This window comes from Zeugodacus cucurbitae, chromosome 4 (genome assembly GCF_028554725.1).
Source record: "Zeugodacus cucurbitae isolate PBARC_wt_2022May chromosome 4, idZeuCucr1.2, whole genome shotgun sequence".
Classification (NCBI taxonomy): Eukaryota; Metazoa; Arthropoda; class Insecta; order Diptera; family Tephritidae; genus Zeugodacus; species Zeugodacus cucurbitae.
In genome coordinates, this window is record NC_071669.1 from 71,851,331 (window position 1) to 71,878,140 (window position 26,810).

The 26,810-nt window shown below is 34.4% G+C and overlaps 2 protein-coding genes across 2 annotated transcripts in view; both read right to left on the minus strand.

Moving 5' to 3' along the window:
* The window catches only part of LOC105212229 (phosphatidylinositol 4-kinase beta), a 115,150-nt gene extending 88,708 nt beyond the window's left edge, over positions 1-26,442 (minus strand). Inside the window, exon 1 of the mRNA XM_011184098.3 lies at positions 25,495-26,442. The gene's annotated coding sequence lies outside the window, so the exon portion shown is untranslated. The remainder of the gene's footprint in view (positions 1-25,494) is intronic.
* Positions 11,361-12,306, minus strand: LOC105212239 (protamine). Its single transcript, XM_011184108.3, has 2 exons — positions 11,824-12,306; positions 11,361-11,764 (listed from the first exon to the last, which is right to left on the minus strand). Exons 1-2 carry the CDS (start codon positions 12,151-12,153, stop codon positions 11,549-11,551), a joined length of 546 nt encoding a protein of 181 aa, XP_011182410.2. The 5' UTR covers positions 12,154-12,306; the 3' UTR covers positions 11,361-11,548.
* Positions 26,443-26,810: the final 368 nt, after the last annotated feature.

A 26,810-nucleotide genomic window follows, 5' to 3' on the forward strand; every position in this document is an offset into this window, starting at 1 on the left:
TTCATTACCAGTGTTGTTATGGTCATTAACTAATTACTTGTTTTGTGAAATGTAAATTAGTTCCTTCATAAAAATATGCTTTTCATTTATAAAGTATCGACTTTTAGAAATTTTAAAGAATAACTTCTGTTTCTTAATGCCATTTATATGGCTCAAATGTTGATTTGCTGGAAAACCCCTTTAACGGTGTGGTGAATTTGAGTGTAAGAAAGGTAGGAATCAACAAAAATAGTAAACTGATTGTGCCCAGCTGCTTTTCTTACAAATTATTATCTCATAATCTAGAAACTCTTACCGAGAGAAGTTCAAATGTCACCAACCTTACCCACCGACAGTATTTTTCTACCATATATAATTTCACTTGATTATATGTTATTTAAATATGGGGCAATTAAGAGTTTGTCAAGTATAATTTAAGATTCGAATTTTTAATACTGCTTTTAAGGCTAATCTTCTTGCAATTAGCTATAAAAGAAAGACTGTGGGTAGAGAATATCATAAAAAGATTATGACATAATATTTTTAGAAAGTGCTCAGCGACATTTATTCAACAAAATTTAAAAAATTTTAATAAATTTATTAAACAAAAACATTATATATTTTTCATTGGATTTTTTATATCAGTTATATATTAAAAAAATATACATAACCGTTGGAAATTTACCAATTGTCAGTGAATGTAGAGAGGTAGCCATTTATTTGTTTAAACAAAATTACCCCGTTCGAGTTGACGGCAATATGCAACACACACGCCTATTAACATTTTTAACACACCCCATAAACAATATTGCCATATTTAACATTGTTATCTTTATTTATGCAGATTTTTTTTGCACTTTCATCATATTAAATATGCCGCTTTCTGACACTTAAACTCATTTTAATATGTATATGCAATTGAAAATATTTTCATAGTTTTCACTGCAACAGCACACATTTTCATACAACAAACAAGCAAAAACACATAGGTGTGGTGGGAAAGTGGGCATCAAACCCAGTAGGAAGAGTAGGTGGATCAACAGAAAAAATGCGTGCAAAAGTGGAAAAAAATGTTCATATAATTTATTTAACACTAAATGCCAACAATTTAGAAAAAAATACAAAATTTGTTATCAGTTAATCTAGAGTAGATTTTAGAAATACCAAAAATATGCTAAAAATGCAATGGAAATTTGGGTGAAATATTTTGATACAAATTATTAAAAATCACTTAAGCGAATTTATCATTCAAAACATACAAAAATGCGCAATCCGCTTTACGGCTGGGTTGGATCTCAGGCGATATGGCTCACCCGACATACATCTGCACAGCACAAGCAGCGGCCTCTGTTGCACAAGCCAAACTATAGCCGCCTATTGTATTCGGCATTATCATGTACATATTAGTGGGCATACATAATTGGAATTTTTGACACACACACACATATGACATACATACGTACGTGTTTGCCAACTCGGTTGAGTGCACAAAAATGCATAATTTTTGCAAAAATATTTATGAACTTGCACAGATGACTGATTGTTTATGCGAATGTGTTGACGCTTATGCAAATAAGTTATTTTCTCCTGCTTCCATTGCGCATATACATATTTCACTTTTGTATGCACAACAACAACAAAAACAGCAACCACAACAACGCTTTGTGTAGCAAGCATGCCATTCCAGGCAATTTAACTAATTAGCAGAACGCTAAATATGCTCAATTCTGTGTGCGCCCCGACTATTTTCGAAATAAGTACACGCTTGCAAATGACGTCAGAAAGTGGAAATACATACATACATATATATGTGTATAAGTGTGCGTGTATAGTCCATGGCTGATATGAGTTGTTTCGGCTATTTTTAGCGTCGACCAACTAAGAGTACGTTCTTTGCTGTGAAGACACTGCTATAAGCTTGGTAGTGAGCACAACTTAAGTCGTAAGCAACATCCACGCATATTAACACACACACATATATATATATAAGCTTTTCTATATATATTTATGTATGCACGTGCTAGTTTATGGCAATTCATAGCCCACACACAAATCGGTGGCAAAGTGACAGTAAATGCTTATAATTAGCAGCATAGATTCATCAAAATGCGAAGAAGAGCGACTTCACCACCCACATACTTGCAGTTTTTAATCATTTAACGGTGCAGTTTAAATCTCTATTATTAATTATAAATATTGAAGAAACATATGTTTCCGCTTTTATTAAAAAAAAATGTTTTTTTTGTTGTTGTTGCAAGATTCTCGTTTATTTATGACTCAATTTAGTTATGCATTTTTTTAATTCATACACACTCTGCCTTGCATTCCAGCGCTAATTAACCGAGAAATGTTGCCATTGAAATGCTTTGCGTCTATTTAAAGCTATAAAGAATTCACTTACAGCCACTTTACACTTTACATGCCTACTTATGCAACTAGATATGTTAAATGTGAGTCAATGTTAAAGTAATTGAAGCGAAAAAAATATCAAAATATAGTTTATTAAAGAAACATGTTTTTTTTTTAATTCTTGATATTACGTATGACCCCGTAGAATCAACAAAAAGTATTTGATTACAAAAATAACAATATTTTCGGCGAATACAGGGTCCACAAATGGATTATCTAGGCGTATGGAAAAAATTTACAACTCAACTTCACTCAACTCGACACTTACACACAGCTTCAAATTGAAGAATCCACAGCGATCAAGACGCGATCAACAGTTTGCAGCCTACAGCTAGGCCTATTTAAAAGGCACTTTGCACTCGAGTGGGAGTGGAAAAATCGCCCATAAATAACCCAACTGTAAGAGCATACTTTTATGACGCAAACAAATGGCAGTGAGCATTAAAATGGGCGAATAAGGAACATATTTTAATTACACAAAAAATGTCTGAGCATTAACAAAGCAACTTGTTTGTTAAATTTCCCTGCTTAATTGCCACGACTATTGAACTGTCTGTGGATGTTGCAAGCAGGGCAAAGCTCAAGATATGCGCTTCGAATGAAGAAACATAAATGTATATATGTCTGTACGTATGTATGTGTGTGATAAATGTTGCCATAAACTGCAGCCAATCGTCATGCATCAAATGGATGGCTCTTCGACAGACCGACAGACGGACGAGCATCACATTGAATGGGTTACTTCAACATGACATTCAACTTTGGGCGATTGTACAAGAAAAACAGCAAAGCAAAGATTGGCGGTCCATTAAAAATACATATGAGTGTACGTATGTGATGTATGTATGTATGCGTAACACATTATTTTCCATTTCTGTGCAGCTATTTGATGGACAGTCGCTTAAATGCATGGGGAGATTATTTAATGCGGCAGCTGCAGCGTGAAAAATATTTCTTTAAAAACCGTTTCACACAATAACAAAGCACACGACTATATACATACCAACGAAAGTTAAAAAGCTGCTGTGCAGCGACGACAATCAACGAGTGAATGCGTCGGGGGCAGTGGTGTGACGAACAGCAAGTAGGGGAGTATACTCGTACGCCATAGAGCATTGTTGTGCTGGTTAACATTGTGTAATTTACTCACTTTCCATTCGTTTATTATTGTACTTAATCATTAGGTGCATTTGTACAGACGTTTGTGTATGTGTATGTATAAATTTGTTTAAGTATGCACTTATGCATGTTTTAGCTGTTTGTGATTAAGTGAAATGGTTGCCCTTAAGGTCAAGCGGAATGCGTGCGTGTAGGTTATGTCGATACGGTTGACACGAGTGTGCAAAGCTGATGACGAATAACTGTACAAAACGTCACGGTACATACAATGATGTTAATCAAAAGCTACAGTCGTAATTCGTTGAGCTTCAAGCAAAGGGGTAACTGACATCTGATCATAGAAGCACTTCTACTAGAAGTCACTGTCACGAGACCATGGAAACAATTAACCTTATTAATATATAGTAACGTTAATTCCTAAAATTTATGAAAATCTTTACTATATAGTATTAAGGATCGAAAAGTCCGCAACATTCACCTTATATAGTATACTATATACTAAGGCTCTTAAAATTATTCGATTAACCTGAAAACCGATTATTCGATTATCCGGTTTGTAACCGTTCGTACAAATATTAACCGGTTAGTACTATTCGATTAGTCGCAATGTTACGACTATTCGAATAGTCGTTCTACTGCGGTTATACGAATAGTTATACTGTCACTATTCGAATAAATGAAAATTGTTTGAAATCCAAGCAGCCTTTGATTTTTGTTTGTTTTTACTTGTGAAAATGTCAGTTGTGCGAATTTTTTCTGTGTTTCACTTTTTTTAATAAAAATGGAAATTGAATGAACTTACTATTCGAATAGTCGACAACGAACGGTTAATCGAAAAGTCGATGACTGACGACTATCCGAATAGTGCAAACCGATTATTATTATTCGAATAATGCCCTATTCGATTAATTCGGTTAGTCGAATACCAAGAGCTCTATAGTATATACATAATTTTCTTTTATTTTTTTATATATATAACTGTAAATCTTTCATGAAAAATAATTTCAGACAAGTTTAAAAATTTCCTCTGAAGTTTGTGGCAGTGTTTAAATAATCAATGTCCACATATGGACTTCTATATTTTTGTGTTTTTATAATAATTAAACGGTATTTGCCTCATTTACTCGATAAATGTTAGGCTTACGACGATATCGATGATCATACATAATATCAAAGATTTTAAAAGCACCGTTTAAGTTTAATTGTTGCGCCAATTTCATGTATATATTTATAAAAAATCGTTACACCCAAGTGCTTGGAACGAAAGAGCCATTAAACAGATTAATTATATTATAAGAAACACACGAAAATTCAAAACAAGCATTAAAAACATAATTAAATCACCTGATGTGTATGTTGTGCATTATAAATTTGATTAATTAGCAAATGAAAAAAAAATAAACAAAATTTCTCTTTCAGTTAAAATGGACCTAGTAAGGCCTATAGCTTATGCAAAGAAAAACATGAAATGCCAGAGCAAGAAAATAAACAAGCATTTTTGTAAATAAACATATAATAAATTAAAGAAAACATAAAAGAAGAAAATAAAGAAAAAAAACTTTTATAAAAGTCTAAAATAAAAAAAAAATACATCGTTAAAGTTGCATTTCCAAAATGCCTTTCAAGATGCCCATAATTGAAAAGGTATTAAAATCAAATTGAAGCGCAACAATGCTTAGCTTATTGAATACAAGAGCATGTGAAAAAGCTATGTAAAAGTGTAAATTGTAATTGAAAGCCAATGCTTACAACTAAGCTCAAGTCCAAAAAAAAGAAACACCGAAGCGCTGGTAACGCCTTTTTAACATTATTTACAAACCATCATTCAGTTAGTGAACTCTTATAGAGTGCTATTATTACACAAAAATATTTTCTATTTTCATACAATTCATGGCCGCAAGTGCGCGATCGTGTCCCAAAGTAATTAATACATGAAGTTTACGGCAAAGAGCCAATCAACTAACCTGTGAAGAAGAGAAGAAAAAGAAAAAAAAATTTTAGTTGTTGGTTAATTAAAAAGCAAAATATTTAACATGATTGAAAATCATAAAATTTATATTTATGTAAGTAGGAATTTATTTTATTATATGGATGAAAATTAAACCAAAGTAAAATTTTAAATCGTTAAACCGCAATACAAAATTTAACATAAAACCAATGAAATCCAAGAGAACGATCACTTATCACAAGGCAACGAGTGAAAGGAGCATCACTTTTCTTAGCAAAAGTAAAGAGCAAGCACCTGACCGAGTAAGTAACTCCTATATATAATACCCACAAAGCCGGCAACAAGTCAGCCAACTCAACCGAGCAGCTAGAAACAAAATTGCTGCAACACGTTCATGTTGCATGCAACAATCTCGCAAAATAATATTTTTCAATAAAATTTTTTCTTTTAATTTTCTCCAACACTTTGTATTGTTAGAAATTGCTGCAAGCTAGTAACTATGTTGTGCTTGTGTTCGAGAGGCACCACTTGTAGCACCATGCATACATAAATCACGAAAAACGACAGCGAAAATGGCGTAGACAACATTCGCCGCAACTGATATGGCATGCATTGCAACAACATGTTGACATATCAATTGCATGCAACGAACAGCACGTAACAGGCCAATGCACACACGTGCATACACCGTATATATGGTTGTACGTATGCATATTGGATTGGCAGCGTGCAAAGCAAGCCATCGGTACAACCGTAAGACCACCGACTGCAATTCGTTTGTCGCCTTGCTGTTTCACTTACTTTTGGTTTTGACATTTTAATTTCTTCATTTATTTATTATTTATTTGTTTGTTGTTTATTGGAGGTCTGTCTTTGCCGGCGGTGACACGTTTACGACAAGAAATTGTACGTCGTGTTCGAGCTGTGGACAAATAAAGCTAGCATATGCAGCCATTTTACATTACGGACAAGCAGACATATCACAAGTGCACGAGTATACTGTAGATATTGATGATATCGACATAGGGTGAGTTAAACAAGAATCAAGATTTTTTTGGTTTTATATTAATTTTTGTCAAATGTTTTGAAATTTTTAGATTGAACTTATTTGATGAATTCGATTAATTTTATTTGTTTTATCGATAATATATTAAAGATGTACCTTTACTGTCGACAATAATCGATCAGTTATCTTCAAATACATATATTTATTTTTTTAACCTCTTAAAAAATCCATTAGCGATCAAAACAAGAAAAAACGTTAACTTCGGCTGTACCAAAGCTAATATATCCTTCACAGGTGCATTTCTTTTAGTAACTATGTGTTTAAGCAAATCTAAAGACGTAAGAAAAAGTAAGTAAAAAAAAAAAAATTAACTAATGCTTTTTAGCCGGGTTGTTTGCTAGAAACATTAAGGTTATATAGTTAACCGATCTGAACAATTTCTTCGGAGATTATTTCCATACAAGCCATTGATTCCGATCGTTCTGTTTGTATGGCAGCTATATGCCATAGTGAACCGATCTGAACAATTTTTTCGGAAATTAAATTATTTCTATGAGCAATAACTGACACCAAATTTCGTGAAGATATGTAGTAAAAATGCGGAAGTTTTCCATACAAGCCCTTGATTCCGATCGTTCAGTTTATATGGCAACTATATGATATAATGGTCCGATATCGGCAGTTCCGACAAATGAGCAGCTTTTTGAAGAGAAAATAACATCTGCAAAATTTCAAAACGATATCTTAAAAACTGAAGGACTTGTTCGTATATATACAGACAAACAGACGGACGGACTTGGCTAAATCGACTCAGTTCAACATACTGATCATTTATATATATACTTTATAGGGCCTCCGACGCTTTCTTCTGGGTGTTACAAACTTCGTGACAAACTTAATATACCCTCTTCAGGGTATAAAAACATTATATCCGGAATCAAGGTCCTTTTATATATTCAAAGACCTATTTTGAAATATTCCCTCTATATTTTTTTGAATATTCCTAAGTACCCGAAGTATAAGTTTCACCCAATTGACCATGAGAAAGTATAATCGGATAGTTTGGAGATGAGTTTAAAGGTTAAGTGGCAAAAAGCCACACCACATAGACATAGTTGATGTGTATCCACAAAAGCGGAACTATGACGTTAATGAAATCCAAGCATTCGACCGTAAGAATGGATGACTTTCAGCAATGAACAACAACAAACAATTTCTCATAAAGCAATTTTTCCGCATTCATTCATCCATACACACACACACACACACACTCACGTAATAATTTCGGATGAGGAATTTTTTATCAGCATATTTTACGTACTTGAGGATTTATGCGGAAATGCGAGTACAAAAGCTGGGAGATACAACAAAATAAAAAGCTGTGTAACGCTTTTTATTCATGCTTTAATATTCATGAGTGAAGTGCAATTGCACGATGGGAACGGAAGCGAATGCATACGAATATATACGAATGAATAAAAATGCATATTACAAAAATAAAGAGCCAATCTAAATGTTTATACTTAACAATATGAGCGCATATAAATTTTATTATAGAATATCTGGAGATGGAAAATAAACGATATAATAACATCAAGAACAACAACAACACCATAGTGAACAAAAGATCTACTGTGGCATGAAAGCCAATCTCCAGAAAGCATTAAATACATAAGTGGATACGAAATGCAGCTTCAGATTTGGTCCGGAAATCACATTTGCATGACGAGATGGAAGAAAGGCGCGCACAGTATACATAAATATAAACACTATATGCTTGGATATATCTATAATATATGTATGATGTGATATGTATATAATTTAATCAAAATCGTGAGCAATATGCTATGCACATGTACTCGTGTATGGGGAAAGAGACTCAACGACGAAGAGGCACGACGACGCTACAGCAGCCGAGTGTTGTGGGGTGTGGGTGGGTGCGAATGGCAGCTGTGACGCTGCCAGACGACGACTCTATCGCGCATACAATTTACAATTTATTATTACACTCTATAAATTGAATTAAAAATAACTAAAAGCTTATCACAACACACTACACGGAGGAGAAGAGGACGCGCATCTGGCTGGTGTATCGCATATGTATCTAAAGGAAATGCGCCATCGACGAGAAGAGGAGTGCAGCGCAGCGTTTTCGAAAACGAAATGCATGAATGACATTGTGACAATGTGATGAAAATTGGAAAATATTAAGTGCGACGCAAAAGGTTGTGCGGATGTCTAGACTTGAATGAAATGTTAAGATTTTTTTCATTTTATTTTTACATGGCCTAACGGAGCAGTAAGTATTGGTGTGTTTCCTTTATTGGTAGAATCTAGCTACGAGTTGTGTTCAAAATATTACGAGAATTTTCGTTTTTTAAAAAACACAACAAAACATATAAAAAAGCAATTTACATTTGGACTTTTGGACAATTAAAAATTTTAAAATTCCCGTTATTTCTTGAACACAACTCGTATAACGATAATTATCACTTCTAATTAGCAACACTTCTAATTCCTTTAAGTTTAAGGAGGGAGCCTCATATAAAATATGGGCATATTATTAATTTTTTATTGAAAACATATTTTGTTTTAGCAAAATTAATTACTGCATACGATTTGTAGATCTTTGTATATTTTTTTTAATAAATTTTGTTTCATTCCATTCACTCCGCTAGATTTAATAATAAAACTTTTAATAATTTTTATTAATTTCCATACATTAACCACTTAATTGCTTTATTTTATTTGCTTGCTAACTTGTATTTGTTTTCTCTGTATCGCTTTACCAATTTTGTTTGAGTGTTTTCCTTTATATGAGTGCCATAGTGCTATAACCAGTTGAAGTGCTTACATGATCGGCCTACTGTGGTTTCCATTTTGCATAAGTACTTGTTGGCTGTGCAAAAATGGTCATAGATATCTATATATATATATATATATACAAATATAATATGTTTGCATCCTCATCTAAAAAATCAGACTTATCTAATTAAAGCTGTTATAACGATAACCTAACCACAAAAAGCAAAACGTGAGACAGAATAATATACGTAAACAATTACGTACATACGTAGAATCGTGCTCACATAAACATATTATACATAGGTGCGAAACAATCTCTTGGACTTTGCACTGTACTGAACAAGTTAGAATATTACTTAACGGAGAGTCTAACAATTATTCACAATATTTTATAGACGAGTGTACGTATTCAAAAAAAACTAAAATACCTAATATCGACGACAGTTTGTTGTTGTGTCTGTGTTATAATCGAATAATATAAGCGGGGTTAAACCTCAGAACATACAAAGTGGCGCGTGCTACTGATAAGCTTACCTATATGCTAATGTAAATACATATGTCTTAAAATATTTGATAATTTAAAAAGTTAAAGGAATTTCGAACTTTTAAAATTGTCAGTATTTTATTTTTTTATATTTTTCTAATTTAACTTGTTTTTTATAAACGTGTCACGAACAATAATTTAATTATGCATAATTCACTGACAGATCGTTTAAAAAATATCCGATGTAGGAATAATGGGTGTCACTTGGAATAAAATTATAGAAATATTTACGATCTGATGTATTAACTGTAGAAAAGTCATTAATCACGTACCACTGGAGAGATCAGTGTACGTATATTATTGTTGTACTCGGACTTGATGATCTGATATGTTACTATTATATTAATCAGTCTTCAAAATGTGCAATTTTTAGAGTTCTCTATATTATATATTTATATTTTCTGTTTATCGCATATGCTAATTTGCCAACACTGTAAGCAATGTCTAGACTCAGATTTCCAAACTACTACTAAACATACAATTCCAAATCTCTCGCCTCAAATACGGTCGAAATACATTACATTGCGTAAATGGCACTCCGTACACTGCGAATATGGGCAGATATGAGTAAATGTAAATTAGAATCTATTAACTGTCAGTTAAAAGCAAATTTACCTGGCATTGTTCGGTTTTTGGTTTTGGTTGCTTGATTTTGGCTCGGTTACTTTGTGTTTTCAGCGAATGTTTTGTCGTGTGGTGTCTGGGGGTTCATTGCATTTGAATGGAATTCGATAACAAACCATTAAATGCCACTAACAACACCGTTTACGACACCCGATAGTAAAACGATATCATGAAGCAATGGATACGACGACGTCGATTGCCGATTGTGGCATTCTTAGCGATTCGATGTCGTTGGATGCCGACACGCACAAAATGTCAATTGACGACTGTCAATCGAATGCAAATTTATATGAGCGTGCGAGCAATCAGATACTTCACGTACTTGAAAACGTAGAAGCAAAATGGAAAATAAAAAATTGCAATTTTATTATTATATGTTATTTATTAGATAGCAGTAATTGTATCAGAATGTGTAATAGAATGCCAGAAGTTTTGAAATTGCATAATTATCGAAATGAACTGCTCGTTAATTTCTCTTTCATCTTATTTGTGCGCTTTTGGAAAATTTCCATTTATTTTATCCAAATTTTAACCGATAAGTGACGGATAAATAAGTACAATGTTTTCGGAGCATTCTTATGAATTCTTTAAATCTCTTGTTTCATTAGTGTTGAATCGAAACGAATCAACTTAGGTTAGGTTCAGAGGCTAGATCGGAAAGATGGCCCTTATATAACCTTTTTACGAGTAAGTAGCTCATCGAACCTCTTGCGTTCAAATCTGGGCCAAAGGAACTCACAACCGATAAGGTTCTGACTTTTAACTAGAGTTTACATAACTCGTGAATGAAAGGACCTCCATTGATCCAACGGGAAAATGTAAGAGGACAACTGATCTGATTGATTGTTCCCCAGCGATCTCGCTGTGACCAAAACAAGTCTGAGTGGACTCGAAACGAGATGTTCCCCCTCAACTTGATATATATGTAGATAATACAAGTTTACTATATTTATTCAGCATTTTCAACACTTCCTTAAACAAGGCACATATATACATATAGCACAGAAATCTCACGGATTAACTTTACCACAAAAAAAAACCGGCAATATATAATTTCTAAATTTTACGATACAATAAAAAGGATTTAGTCAGAATTCAATACTTTTCGAAGCACTCAATAAAAATTACACCATATATTTGGTTTAACAGGTCTTCGCTCTCCGTTTCCATGTTCGGGTCGCGGTATTTTTTGTCGATTTCGTAACTTTCGTTCGATATTACGTTTGGTACTCAGCGACTGTGGACGATAGTCGAACTGTAAGGAACTGTTTGGCAACAAATTTGAACTGCGTTGTAACCGCTCTTCCTCACGTAAATTTTTTAGCACCTCCTAGGCGGGAGAGATATACATATAATGTAATTGTATATAAAACAATTGCTCTTTCATACCTTTTGCGTGAAGCTCGCCTTTTCTTCGGGTGCCATGCGCTTCCACGCTTTGGCGCCTTCACGCAAGATACGCGCGAATCCGTAACGCGGATGTTTGGTTTTGAAGTGTCGCAAATAATTCAAATACGGATGACGTGTGAGTTGACGTTTGTTATTCTCAAAAGCGCGCCCAAAGTTCGGCGCTATCGTTTTGCCAAATTTCAATGACAATTTGCGCAATTTCTCCTGTTCACGTTCGATTCGTCGGCGCTCGCGACTTCGTTTGCTACACACCTTTCGGCGTTTGCCTGCGTGTTTTTGGCGTTGCGCTTTTCTACGATTGCGTATCATTGCTATGAGTATTTTTGTATTTTTAGTGTAGTTTTCAAAGAATTTTAAATAACTAGAAGATTTTGTGAGTTTTCAAAGAAAATTTGTAAATTGATTGGAATGTAATAGATTTCTCATGACTTTCTTTGGTTGACGTTGTGCTTGAAGAAAGTTGACTTTTTTCAATTATAGATTTGATTTAGTTTTCAGATGGCTATAAGAACGTAACATTGCAATAAGTAGCTTTTTTATTAACAATTCAAACACTTAATCTTATTCGAATTTAAGAACTTTCCCATCTTATGTTTTCAAAAATAAGCAAGTGAAAACATTTTTTTTTTGTTTTATCGCATCTCCCCAACTGATCTACATATATGTAAATACTATATACTCATTTCAAACTCAGATACATATAGATCGTGACAAATCTCGCTTTCACTATATTTTATTTTATTTTTATTTAATCCACTCGCACTTTGCCTTGCTGTATAAATACAAAAGTATATAGCAAGTAAATGTGTAGATATGTTATTCCACCTTAAGTTCGATTGTGCAAATGAAATAGCAACAAGAACACTGTGCCAAAAGGGGTTTCACGCATCAAAGTCATGGTGCATTAAAATAAATTCTTATTTATGAGGGGAATGAATTTAAGAAAGCGCACGCACACATATATAAATGTGTGTATATAAATATATGTATGTTAAAGAACATAAGCATCTGGCAACGTTGACTTGACTTTGTTGTGGATTCATCGAGTTATATTAAAATGTCATTTATTCATTTAAGTGTCTGGTGTTTTCAACGATGAGGTAGTATTTTAAAAATAACTAGCACGTTTTATTATCATGCGCGAAGACAAAGAAACACCTAAGTTGAGGGTTGTCACAGCAAAAACAAACACACAAAAAATAGAGGAAGGAAAATACATAAATGTATATGATAATGTTGAATGCAAATAAATCGTTCTGTGTTTTTTGAATGTTTGAAGCCAATTTGCCAATGAATTAAATGGCAAATAAAGAGCTATACGCATAAATTCGGAATAGTGACATTGATGATCACATTTTTTTGTGAAAAAAAACCTCTACAAATTCTTTAAAATTAGATGAAAATCCGGATCTGAGATTGATGGGTAATGGAAGACATTTAAAGACATAAAATGAGTTTGTAAAATCTCTTTTTATCTTAGATCTCTTTCTATATTTTATGATTTGAGCCAAAAGTTCACTTACTTGAACTACGGTTTACAATGCCTTACAAGGGTATTGTATTTCCCAATCAAATTCGCTTTTGTCGCAAGATTTCACGATTTATTTTTTATCCAAAAACCCTTACGAAATCACAAGTTCACACCAAATTTAGTGTTTTTTCGCAGCAAAAAAGGAAATAATACGCTTGACATTCTCGTAATCCCAACCTACGATTTTCCGTTTGAAAACTGCTCCAGATAGATATGTATGTAGATATGCATGTCCATTGGTTGCAAAAACGCTAACGAAACCATAAAACAACAAATGACAGAGGTAATCGCTCGCGCATAGACATAAAACATGCATGCAAACGTGTTTCGAACCATTCACTTTGCGGTTTCGTATTAAAAATTCACAACTCACAATTCGCAATCAGCATAAACACCGCTAACCACCAGCGCTATGCGCTATTGCCTCAAACGGTAGTTGCATGCTGGTGTGTGTGTGTGGCACATAGCCTGGCTGTTGCGTCAACTTTTCAAAAACAGTAAATGATATTATAGAGTTAATAAAAAATTAAAACGAGTTTAGACGTTTGGCACAAATGCCAGCCAAAACAAAAGTGCCAAATCAAATCGCATAACAACTTGTCGTACAAAAATGGCAGGCAAAAGAGGAAATACAAAAAAGAAGAAACAAAAACAAAAACAAACAACAGTTGAAAAACAATATTTAACCAATGAGAAAAGCAAGTTAACATTTTAATTGTGGTTCATTTTGAATGCTGGAAACGTTAACTAGTTCAACGGACAACAACAAAAGCAACAACGTACAAAACAATAACCGAATTACTAAAAATAAGTGAAATATGTAGTAAGACCACAAGTGAGAAATAGCAAACATTCAGCAAAACAAAAAAAGAGTGCCGACAACAAAATAATATACATAGGAGTTTGTGGCTTGAATTTTTATTTGATTACGCTGCTTTTGCAGAAGTATGCAGCATTTTTCTGTATTTCTCTTTTTGCCATTCCGCATAACTTTTGATTTTTTTCCTGGTTTATCGTGTTGTTATTGTTGTTGTTACCTATCAGCCAAACACACACATACATAAATATGTACTCATGTTTATAAATAAAATTACTCATGAATATATGTATGCCTTCGCAGCCAGCAGCCAGTTTATCGGTGCTAAAAGTAGCAACAGGAAATTAATATTTGATAAATAGTTGTGCGTTGGTGCTGTATATCAGTAGCTAACTAGCAACAGTAAGTGCTAAAAGCAGTCAAGTAGTAGTGACGAGGTCTCTCAGCTTCTACTGGCAATGTGCTCCAGAAGACCATTATATTATATTGAATTCAAATTATTTTCTTTAAACCATTGCACAAATTAGATTCTGTTTCACGATTTTTCACGATCACGATAATTTTTCACGAATACTTGAATATTATTGCAAGTCAATAAACATTTTATATTTTTAATGATTTATTTATTTTTAATGATAATATAGTATTGCCCGTGATTTTTTCGGAAACCATATGTGTAAAGTCGAAAATACTCGCCGATAGCTGACAGCTGTGAAACTTTTTTGTGCCAGTTTTAGGATTGAATGCCTATCGAACTATCTTGGTGCGTCAGTTGGATGAGATATTAGATCGAATTTGTTAGATACTTACAAAACAAACGCTAATACATAATTTTATATATACTACACTTGTAAATAATTGCGAGCAGCTGCTTGCATAATTTGTGTAACTAGTAGACAAGCGAATTTCCACATCTGCCATTACCAGACGCGAGTTTTCCGGTTTATACGATTCAAAAACAATTTAATGGCTTAAATAATGCTCATCAAATTATTTGCTTTCAAACGGTATATTTACTATTTGAATGCTGCAGTTTTAAAATTTCTATAAACAAATCGAACTTTCGCAATAACAATCTGTCTGACAGACGCTAGTCGCAATTCCTATACTTGCGCCCCTTCTTCGTACATGTTTATACTAAAATTCCTCCATTCATACCTTTTCATCAATGAGTAAATAGTTTTTGAAATCGTCTGCAATCGTTTTTGTTGAAAATACATACCTGCAAGTAGAAGAGAAGAACATGTATACAGTTAATTAAGTAATTTACTACAACAATCATAAATAGTTTAAAAGTTAATAAAAATAGAAGTCACAAAAACAATTTAATTTCTGAAAATATTTCGTTAAGATCCCTTAGAGTTAATAGCTATTTCCAAACTAAAAAGATAATTAAGATGGAGCTGAAGATCACAAAAACCGGATGCTATGGTATCCCAGCGGAATGACTAAACAGTATTGACACTTAAAATCGAAAGAGCACTTCATCCTCCCACGGATGACATACTGTCTTCTCAAATTCGCATAATATAAATGGTTTCCACTCAAAAAAAAAAAGGAATTTTTGTCAACACTTTTAAGGCATTTGACTAAAATACCAATTACTTGATTGGAAGTGTGATTTCGGGCTTTGTCCATAACAGCTTCAGCCATAAAAGCTAGAAGTTGCATAATCATTTCAATGAATTTCAAACACTGCACTGCGACACGACAAAAACAGGCAAGAATCTACTTATTAAGTAACCTGCCTACCTATAAAGTTAAGAAAACATGGCTATAAAAATTTGGAACCAAAAGCCGGCGACCGGCGCACACAAGAACGAGGAGTTGGAGCAGAAATGGTAATAAAAACTTTATTTGCAAACGCATAAATATTTTAACTTTAACACTTCCAACGAATGGCCAAGTAGGCGAGAGGCAGTAAAATGTTCTACATTCAGGTCGCTTCAAAGTTGGAAGAGATAAAATTGGAAAGATCGACCATCTGCTAATAAGCAACCTGCTGGCTGTTACACTTGTATTCACTCATGTGTGCCTGTGTTTGTATGTTAATTTGATTTGTGGGTCATGCATTAATGCACAACAACAGCAAGCACAAACACCGTGCAACTTTTGAACCGACAACATCTTGGAGCAGCCGGCAACATCTTGTGCGGCAGCGTAAATTTCTGTTGAGCTTGTAAAATTTTCATTAATTTTCTTCTTTTCTTCACATAGCACAGCACAACATAATTTGCATAAATAAGTGGGGCAGCAGCATCCGAGACAGAGGCAGAGACAGGATTGCCATGGAAAATGGGGAAACATGCATAAAGTTGCCAGAAATGGGGGACTCAAGTAGGCGCATGTGCTTGAGTGGAGAGTGGAAGGAGTGCGGGCGTGTGGAAAATGGCTACAAGTAAAACACACCGCAGGCATTAACAACAGCACCGCCACAGCCCCGGGACCAGCGCCCGCCTCAGCTGCCAGCTGCGTGCTTTCCCGCTTTGCTGACAAACAACAGACGTACTCTTTCATTGCTTTCCCGCTAGGCGTGGGAAATGGGACAAATTCTCGGGCGCACCGACAAACCGACTAAATCATAATAGCGCATACGAGTACAAAGTGAAGAAACGCTTAAATATTGAATGAATCCACACAGAAATGCGCACGGCTGCCAGCTGGCTCCGCCACATTCCGGTTGACACAAATTTCTTTATTTTATTGAAAATTATGAAAATCCACAAGCGAAATGCCTTCAAGTCAAATAATATGGCAGGCACGACTACGACCCTGGGCTGCCAGTCCGCCAGCAAGTCAGTCCGTCCGTCCGTCAGTTGGCCTACAAGTCGGGCAGATGTCATAGTGAGTACGCGTTTGATTGCCAGCTGCATTGTCAATGCTCCAACTCCGGTTGTTTGCCCAACAACAACAACAATGACGCAACATAAACTGTCGACTACGGCACACAATTCGGTTGTCAGCTGCCGCCAGACGCGACGACTTCTAGCTCTGCTCCACCGTCACATCACACAGCTGAACTTTAACATCACGCCGCCTATTTATTTATATACAACCATAAATGTATTTATGTACATATGTACATATTAACATTTGCGCATAGCTAAGCGCATTACACATTAACATGATGTGTGCGCTCGCATTCAATTTGTATGTGGAAGCATTTATTGCCTGCTCACACTGAGTGATGTTATGTCACTTACTGCACTGAGAAACTAATTTTGTGCCGTTTCAATTGATTAATGTGTTTTCGGACTACAATTTACAGTTAGTCCGAAATTTGGTAAAAATAATTTTTATTAATTTTGTATCAAAAATTTTATTATAATTTATTTTTCTTTTTTAATTTTTTTTTATTATTTGCAAAATATTTAATGCGTTCCATCCGTTCATAGGTAGATGAGTAGGCACAGTGGATGTCTGACGACGCATCCAGCCTTTTTGGAGGCCCATTGTGACATCACAGTGACTTTTCTGTGGCACTGATAAAGCTAATCAATCTAAAATGCTTAATGTGAACCACTTCCAAGACATCTTCAAGGAAACCGTGACGAGTAGTTGCCATTATTTTACTGTACAACGCCTCTCTCCTTTTTTCTACTTATTAGTAGCTTCTGTAGTAAATCATTGTAAAATATCTTCAATCTATATCAATATTTTTTTCGTTGAAAGCACTCTCCTGGTCAATACGAGCAGGTCTTCTACAACTGCAGTGATGCCCGCTTGAAAGAGACTGCGGTGATATGATAAGCGGAATGCGATTTTGATATCTAATTTTGCGGGAAAGACAGGAGCTCCCACTCGTTTTTCTAGTTCGGATCCGTCCGTAATCCCTTGCTATGCGAATGCTTTCCGCATTTCCGACTTCATTTCGCTTCAAAATTGCAGAAATAGTCATTATTACGTGTAGCCATGGACCAAGCGACTATTTTCCCACATACTCAGTGCAGTATTTTAAAACAAATTCACGCATGCCGGTTGTTAGCGGCCCCAGCAATTTGAAATGTCAGTGCAGAGGGTCATTCATAGATACGTTGTGCTTGCTGCTTATGATAACTTGCTTAATAACTTCACACGAAACACAAATTGTTGGCATTTTTATGCGCAAATGGTTGGAGGAGGAGCAAGAGGGGACAGTATGTGTTACGTCACGCTGTTTCCGCCGTCGCTTTGCAAACACAAACAAATTAAAAAAAAAAAAAAACAACAACACTTAATGAATTGTAAAAATATTTAAAATTAAAAAATAAGATGAAATGTGTAGAAAACAACAACAACACTAACGCTCAGACAGCGACCAAATGCGTTACAAATGCGAAAGATACAAATTAATAAATGCAAATTAAAAACCGTAAAGCGAAACGAAAACGAGCATTTTGTTTGGAATGTGGCAGTACAACAAGCAACAGCAACAAATGAGGCGCAAAAAAGGAAACAAACGTCGGAGTATAATATTAATAACAATAAATAAAGGCGGAACACACACAGATGAATACACACAAAGAAACGTGCACACAAAGCGCAATGCGTGCGTCTCCTTCAAGCGCTTAAACAAAGTCAGACATATTAACTACATACATGTACATATGTATGTAGTATAAATATAGTATGTTTATATAAGTTTTTTTGTGTTTTTGTGTAAACGCTTCGCAGCGACTCGACGCCACGATGCCAAAGCAAACAAACAAATAGCTTGAAATTTGAAGAAAACAAGCGGAAGGTTATGAGCGCGCGGGAATTGCCAAAAAGGTAACATTGAGTTTGAAAGTCAAGTCAATTCAAAAAAAATATTGCTAAACAAATTAGCAACGGAAATTTTTAAGCCATTTATTGCCGCTGACTTTTGTCTACATGCCCGGCGCAGGTTTCCACAGCACTTGTCAGGCTTGTATGCGCATAAGTTATTACTCGTACGAGACCGTAGCGTATTGAAGTGTTGTACTATTAACTAATCAAAACTTAAAATTCAATATTTTTTATAATTTTTACAAGCATTCTTCGAGGTCTTAACGGACGCCAATATTAAAAAATCACTTTAATTACTTCAATCATAAAATCATTTGAATAAAATATGACTTTAATTTTGTTAGTTAGAGCCGTATTTACACGTTTTTATAAATATTTTGACTACAACAATACAAACAACACAAGACCTCATAGCAAAATACTTGCTCGCGCTGTTGTAGAACTACCCAGCCAACCAGCTGTTTAGCGCTGCCGACGCCTACCACACAACAAACGCTTTGAAATAATATTTACATGGAAGAGAATAACATAAAACCGAAACGAAAAACAACAACAAATCAAGAAAACAAATCAAAAAACAAATGTGTAAAACCGCAGCACGATCGTGTTTTGCGAGAATTTCATAACACGTTTTGAAGGTATTCGACAAAGTCTCCTGCCTACCTCCATCGGTACGTTTGCACCGGCGGAGTAGTACGCGTTTGAAGAGCTCTAAGCTGTAAGCCGCACGATTGTAGAATGTTAAGTGACCGAACGAGTGTTGTTTTCGAGTTTAGACAATTTCACATGAACTACTTGGGTATTCGTAGTGTTTAGTTGTTGTTGCTTTTAGTACGAGATATACGTGTTTTGCATGGGCGTTTGCTGACACAAAAAAAATAAATAAAATAAAAAATTAAATTAAATCTAAACTGTCAGAAGTGTATAGCTAGAAATTTGTACTTTCTTGCCACCTACCCGCAAACAAACAAACTATTTACGGCAATTTAACTTGTGTGAGCGAAAAGAAAATACTAAAAGAGCAGAAATTTAAATATTAAAAAGACATTTAAAAAATACAATTCACACTTTGAAAATAATTTTCGAAAATTGCTTAAAATAAGTGATAATTGGACCACATTGTCAAGTCTGAACATACAACCAGAATATTATTCCCCACATTGCCTTGCCTTAACCTATACTTAACACCGCTTAATTTAATATTTTCTTCAGTTTGCTGTTTTTGCTTTGCACAGTCCTTTTATTTTCTTTTTGTTGTGCAAATATTGTTCTTGCTAATTTCTTAGCTTTTATTATTATTATCTTTGCGCTTTGTGCCGAAAATGTTCGTGATGTCATCACTTAAAAGTAACCTGTCCGCACCGTCGTGTTTCTTTCGGCAGCAGCTTAACAAAATTGCACTCAAAACGAAATGAAGCATTTTTCGGAATTAACAAGTTATACATGGGGTACAAGTACGGAGCATGTAGGTAGTGTGTAGGAATGTTCATAAATATAGTATACGTTTAAATGTTCAAGGTTAATTTGAGCTTGATGCGAACATAACTAATATCAATGTGTGAGAAATGGGGGTTTGTATTGGAATTATACGGAATATTTAATAAATACTTCGAACAGATTTAATAACAGATGGACCTTTTGTATCTACTTGATTATTGCATCAACGAAAATTCTAAAAAATATATATCCATTACAACAGATTTCTACCAATACACGCTTTTAATTGGACACTCGTCATCTTTGGCTTCTGGTTGAACATAATAATATGATTTCATATGGGATCGTTTGGATGTTGACACGATACAATTCTAAAATAAAATTATATTAGATGTTCTTGGGCCTTAAATTCTTTAAAAAGCATGTTTTGTTAGATATATCATTCACATCAAGTTCAATGAATTTTACCTTCAAGCCCAATTACCAAATAGAAATAAAAGTCAAACAAAGTGCATAAAATCGACATTTTGCGAAGCTAACAGCTTTGAAGCAGGAAATTTACGAGGTGAAAATGCATATAAATATTTGCAAATCAATTTTAACAGTGTTGGCTTCCAAACAGAAAGAGAAAAGTCTTTTAAACATCACCTTTACTTTTCGCAAAATGTTTAACCAAATGTTTGGGGATTTCCATCACAACTTGTTTGGCTAAAATCCGTTGAAATATACGCACCTCAGTAGCACCGTTGAGCACCGGAAATTCGTATTCGGCGAACGTCGAAGCAAAATGAAGATGAAGAGGAAAAGTGAAAGTAACACGGACTGCGTGAGGGCAACACCTGAAGAGGATTATACATACATACATAAATAAGTGCGACAGAAGCGCAAAACGTGTTGAATTTAAATACGCTTATTGAAGCTGTTAAATGGGCGGGGGGAGCGACACAAAGAGTGATGGAAAGCTGAGAGCTGAAAATAAATTCATCGCGTTCACAGGGGGGGCTTGCAGAAGGCGAAATGTTTGACAATGAAGCGCAACAGCAAGCTGTCAACAGTCGGATGTTTCGTAAAAGGTGCGGATGGAAATATGGCCAAACATGTACATATGTATATTTGAGTGTACAATTTAACATTTTATTGCGTTCAGAAATGGGGTTTCAAAAAAATGACCGATTTGGATTTTTTCTCAATAAAAAATATACACTTTTGTGAGTAATATGTCCATCGGAACACTACACGTGGAAATATAAATATGATTAAATGTTAAAAATATTTTTTATAAAATAAAAAACAACTGAGGAATATTAAAAAATCTTTTATACTCGAAACGGTAACATTGAACAAATATTCCAAAAACTTACCAAAAGCTTTTGTAAGAAAATTACAACAATGATCCCACGAGTATTCACGAGATCAATGGACTTTCAATAAATAAACAAAGAGTTAAAAATTAATAATTTTAACTTTAGTGAAACTGTGACTAAGTTTAATTCCTAAGATTCTTAAGAACTCTTAAAATTATGTGTTACATTTTTGTATTTGAAATTTTCATAATCTAACATCAGCATCAGTTCAACATAAAATAAAGAAATGAAGAGCTTCACATAAATTTTCCAATACAAAATCTGTAAAAATACAGCAATAATTTCTTCATATTGTACACCTTTCCGCAAACTACATATGTATCTATATGAAAACCCAAAACGAACACCGTCAATTAAAATAACCTAAACAGAGTACACTTTAAGCTGCCACAGTTGTGTATGCGAAGCTTTTTCAAATAATAATTGTTATTAATGAAGTCGGAAGAAGCATTTGGAATTTTCAAACATTTAATTCATTTGTGTGCGCTTGTGTTGTTGTTGTTTGGTTGCTCAAAGCTCATTACCTGTTCGTAACTTCCTCGTACTGAGTATTGTAAAGTGAAACGGTAAATGTGAATTTCGTTACTGCCAAAAATTACCGGAAGGTCCGCACAACACGTGCACCTAAATTGTAGTTTACAAGTCTTACGTATCAACCAAAACAACAACAACAAATACACGCATACCCACAAGGGAACACCTTACCAAGCTATTGGAGCTCCACAACGGACCACCGTTTTTTCCAGAGCGCACGAACGCAATACACCGTCGTTTGCGTCACACGTCGCCGCCGTCGCCACAGCCAACGAACGCCAAAGCGACCATTCATTTGATCATTCATAGAGCAATGAAAATGAAAAGTTGCTGAGCTGCCGCCAACGTCAGCTAAAGTGGCCAAGCCAGCAACAACAACAACAGCAATAATAGCAATTTCATTTACTTAATATTGCCAATGTTGTTGTTGTAGTTGCTGTTGTTTTGATTGCTTTTGCACTGACGTGAAACGGAATGAAGCGGAACGGGTTTTCTTTCGCCATTGCTTCGGCATGTTGTCTGCATACGGGCAGTCTGTTGCTGCTGCTGCTACTTGGGCAGCTAGCGGTACGCTCTACTCGCTTGTTCTTGAAAGAGTTCAACGACTCTACGCTGAAGTGCACAGATATTTTTCCATTCAACATTAGCTTTTGCTTATACATACATACAGTATATAGTAGTACTACATATATATCTAGTATATATTCATATGTGTGTAAGAAAGTATGTGGCCACTTGGCCATTGCAGCGATCGCTTGGCTTTTGTATCGTCTATGAGGTGGAACTGATGAGCTTTTCTACCAACGCGGGACAGCGGTAGCGTCAAAGCAAATGAACTGAAAGCCAAACCAAAAATTCGAAAACAAAAAATATGTCACATTAAACACATATTCATAGGTACGGTCAACACATACAAAAGTTATTATTTATTTTTAATTGTGATTTTTAGCATTTGTTAATGCTCTCCACATTCTTACATTATTTGTATATTTTGACAATGATTTCTGTTATTTGTTTTGTTCTGTTTCTTTGGCAGATTTTTAAATGCTTTACCGTTGCTAACAGCATACAATTTAAGAAAACATCTCTTCTTAATTTGCCAACTATTATCATATTTTATTAGTCAAAGTATTCACTATTTATTTTAGTGTTGGTTGGTCAACGGTCCCAGTGGTTTCCTGCAGTCAACATGCACTGAATAATTTATCGCCTCAATGCGTTTTGTACTTTGCAGCAAAGCCGATGCGACACTTCGCTATATGTAATTTGTATGTTTGCAAGTGGAAATAAATAAAAACAAATTACACTCAATCGAAACCAATTTAAGTGCACACACATAGACACATGCCTACATACATATGAGTTTATGAAAATATAGCTATTTTAAGCACAATTAAGTGATTATAAAGGGTGGGCTTTAGAAATAATCTGTAAAAAAAGCGAAAAGCCATACTTTTACTTCGAAAACATGTCTTCAAGCAAATTATTTGCGCTGAAATATATTTATTAATATTATCGGTCATACATAACTTATGTTATTATCACAAATATTATAGAAATTATTTTAATATTATTTAAATATATTTACAGTCTAAACATTACTCAGTCGAGTGTATAATTTATAACAAATATAATTTAAATAAAACAGAAAATTCGATGAAGCGACCAGAGACACTACGCACACATATTTTGCAAAAGTACAGAAAGGCAACAGTTCAACCTGATAAGCGGCAAATCAGCAAGTGTGAAGCTAAATACAGATTAAAAATAAAAACTACCGACCGTTCATTCACCGATTGACTGAATGATTGACCGATTGTACTTTACAGAAATATTTCTGTTTTAGTGGTTAAGTTCTCTTTAATTATACACACATTGGAGGCAAAAATAAGCAACTAACTAAAAGAAAAAGTTTTCAATATACTTTTTTTAAGTACTTAGCATTTATACAAACGCAGTTTATATTGATTTCTACAAAACTTTAGCAACAAATGTTTGTTTTTCATTGGTGTACAGTGTACACGTATTTAAACAATTCACGCTTTGTTTGATGTAATTATTTTGTGTTACTTTCTTTTTGGCACATATTCGCCGCATACATTTTGCTCATGTTTTTTGTACATTTAATTCGCATGAATTGTGGCACTTGTTTATATTTACATAGGCGCAACGCTAGCATTTTCTGTTGTGGCTGCACGAGGTGAGGAGAAAGTGTTGGCGAAAAGGCATTGCACATTGCGATGGAAAATGTGAAAACCGAATGCTGACAAACGAAGCGCGCAATTTACATAAATATTAAGTACTAACACCTATAGATAATTCAGCAATTCAGTAAATTAATGTAAATATTTTTTTTTTTTCAAAATATATTTATAATTACAAAAAGTATCACTCCCAAAGCAGTTAAACTTCCTTTTAAATTGTTCTTACCTTTGGTTTCAATTAAACAAACCAATTATTTCGAAAATCATTTTTATTCATATTTTTTTAACGTAAAATGTTTCATTGAAATAAATTTAAAATGTGTTTTTGTCCACTGTTTTATGCACACTGCTGTATGAAATAAAGAATTTTTGTTGAATGTTTTGTTATAAAAAAATATTAATTTAATTTAATAACATTTTCACCCTCAAATCCGTACGAGTACAGATATACAAAAATCGAATCTTAAATTAAAACAATCCAAGAGCTATTTAACAAATTATAAACAAACCTAACAACTTAATAAAACACTGAAGCACATAAAATCGTAGCTCAACAAATGCGATTTGAGCAACTGGAAATGAGATTATTCTCAATTGGAAGTCCATTCAACAAGAGTGGCAAAATACACCAGTACAGGATTGGAGTCAAGCAAGAATTAGCGTGGAAATTGCAAAAGGAAGAATTCACAAACAGAGCAGAAAAACAAACAAAATGGGGATGTATTGCAAAAAACGCCCTTTTTCAGCTTCGCACAAACTGGCTCTGGCTGTGGCTCTGCGACCGAGAAGCAGCTGCACATGTACAAAAGTAGCACGTTTTGCTAACCGCGCAAGATATACGAGTACAAAGCAGACTCCTCTAGGCACTTTCAACATTTTATCTATTTACTTTGTACACAGCTAGTCAGTCAGCTTGTATGCTGAGATTTTTTAGGTGTAGCTACCTGGAATTTCAACGAGTAGGCGTTGCTGCTATAATCTTTACTTCGCCTTATACATAGTTCTATTCAAACTCACCTTGTTTGCTGCTGCTATTATGGAAAACCTTGAACGTCCACTTTTTGCGCCAAAATCTCTGTTCTTGTTCTGTTCTGATCGAAATTGTATCACTTTAAAAATTAGACGACGTACGAAATTTATTTCGGATTCTTATAACGCGTAAGCTTTGCAACAAATTTACTAGTATTCGCAATTTCAGTATTACTAACTTTTCAGTTGTGGCGTTTCAATTGTTGCTTCTTTCAACTGCACTACTACTAGCCAACTGCTTAACCACAATGCAAAATTATTTTTTCTCCACTTTCACTTTGTTTCATTCAAACGTAGTTGTACACTTTTATTAAATCAACTAGATTGCATTTTATATTCATCTTACACTTGGAAAGAGCATTATCAATATATACGATACACTTCTATTTGTTTGCTTCTTTAAAATTATCTGCGTTGCGCTGTCAATTCTGAATTGTTTTACACTTTATTCACAAAAACACTACACTGCTGAATTCACTAAATTATTCTTTACCTTAATTATATTTAAGGTTGGTTCACTGCCAGCTGCTGCTGTGTTTGTATATTTGTAGGTGTTAATTTTTATATGAAAAATATTTAGCAAAACACTAGCGAACTTGTGATTCGTTTCACAACGCAGACGGATTTCATACCAAGTCGCCCTCGCTATTCACACTACCACATGAATTAAACACAAAATTATTGCTAATCTTCGCTGTATTTTTGTTGTACACCGTTCGTAGGCAAACAATTTTACCCTATTCGTATCTTTACTGCCCGATATTCATAAAGAATTTATTTATTTTTATAAATTTTCGAAAAAACCCCGCTCACAATAATATTTATGACCGTTCACGAGTACAATTCACTCAAAACTGCGACGTGAACAAGCGGCAACTCGGAACTGCGGCGCGTCACGTATTTGAGTGGAAATTGATGTTCCCGCGTTGAGTGCGAATTTAAGGCAAGAGAACACCTTTGTGAAATGTTTTGCTGCAAAAATGCATTTACGACAACTATTTGTTTAATCGTAAAAATCGGTTGAATAGACGCTCGGAAATTTTTATAATTGGATATCAATTTGTTTGCTTTGTATATCTTTCTTTTCTTCAAAAATTAAAAATGCATCTCTGAACAAAAGCACTCAATTAAATCTTGGAAAGGAATGTAACTCACGGCTCTCATTTAAGCTGTTTTTGTTTCGCTCTGTCCCGCTCTTTTGAGCGGCTATTCCTTGTTTGCATTCAAAATGGTGCTTCTGTTTTGCTTTCGCTTTTCCGTTTTGTGTTTATTGTTGATTGTCAGTTCTTTTTAAAAACGTTCGT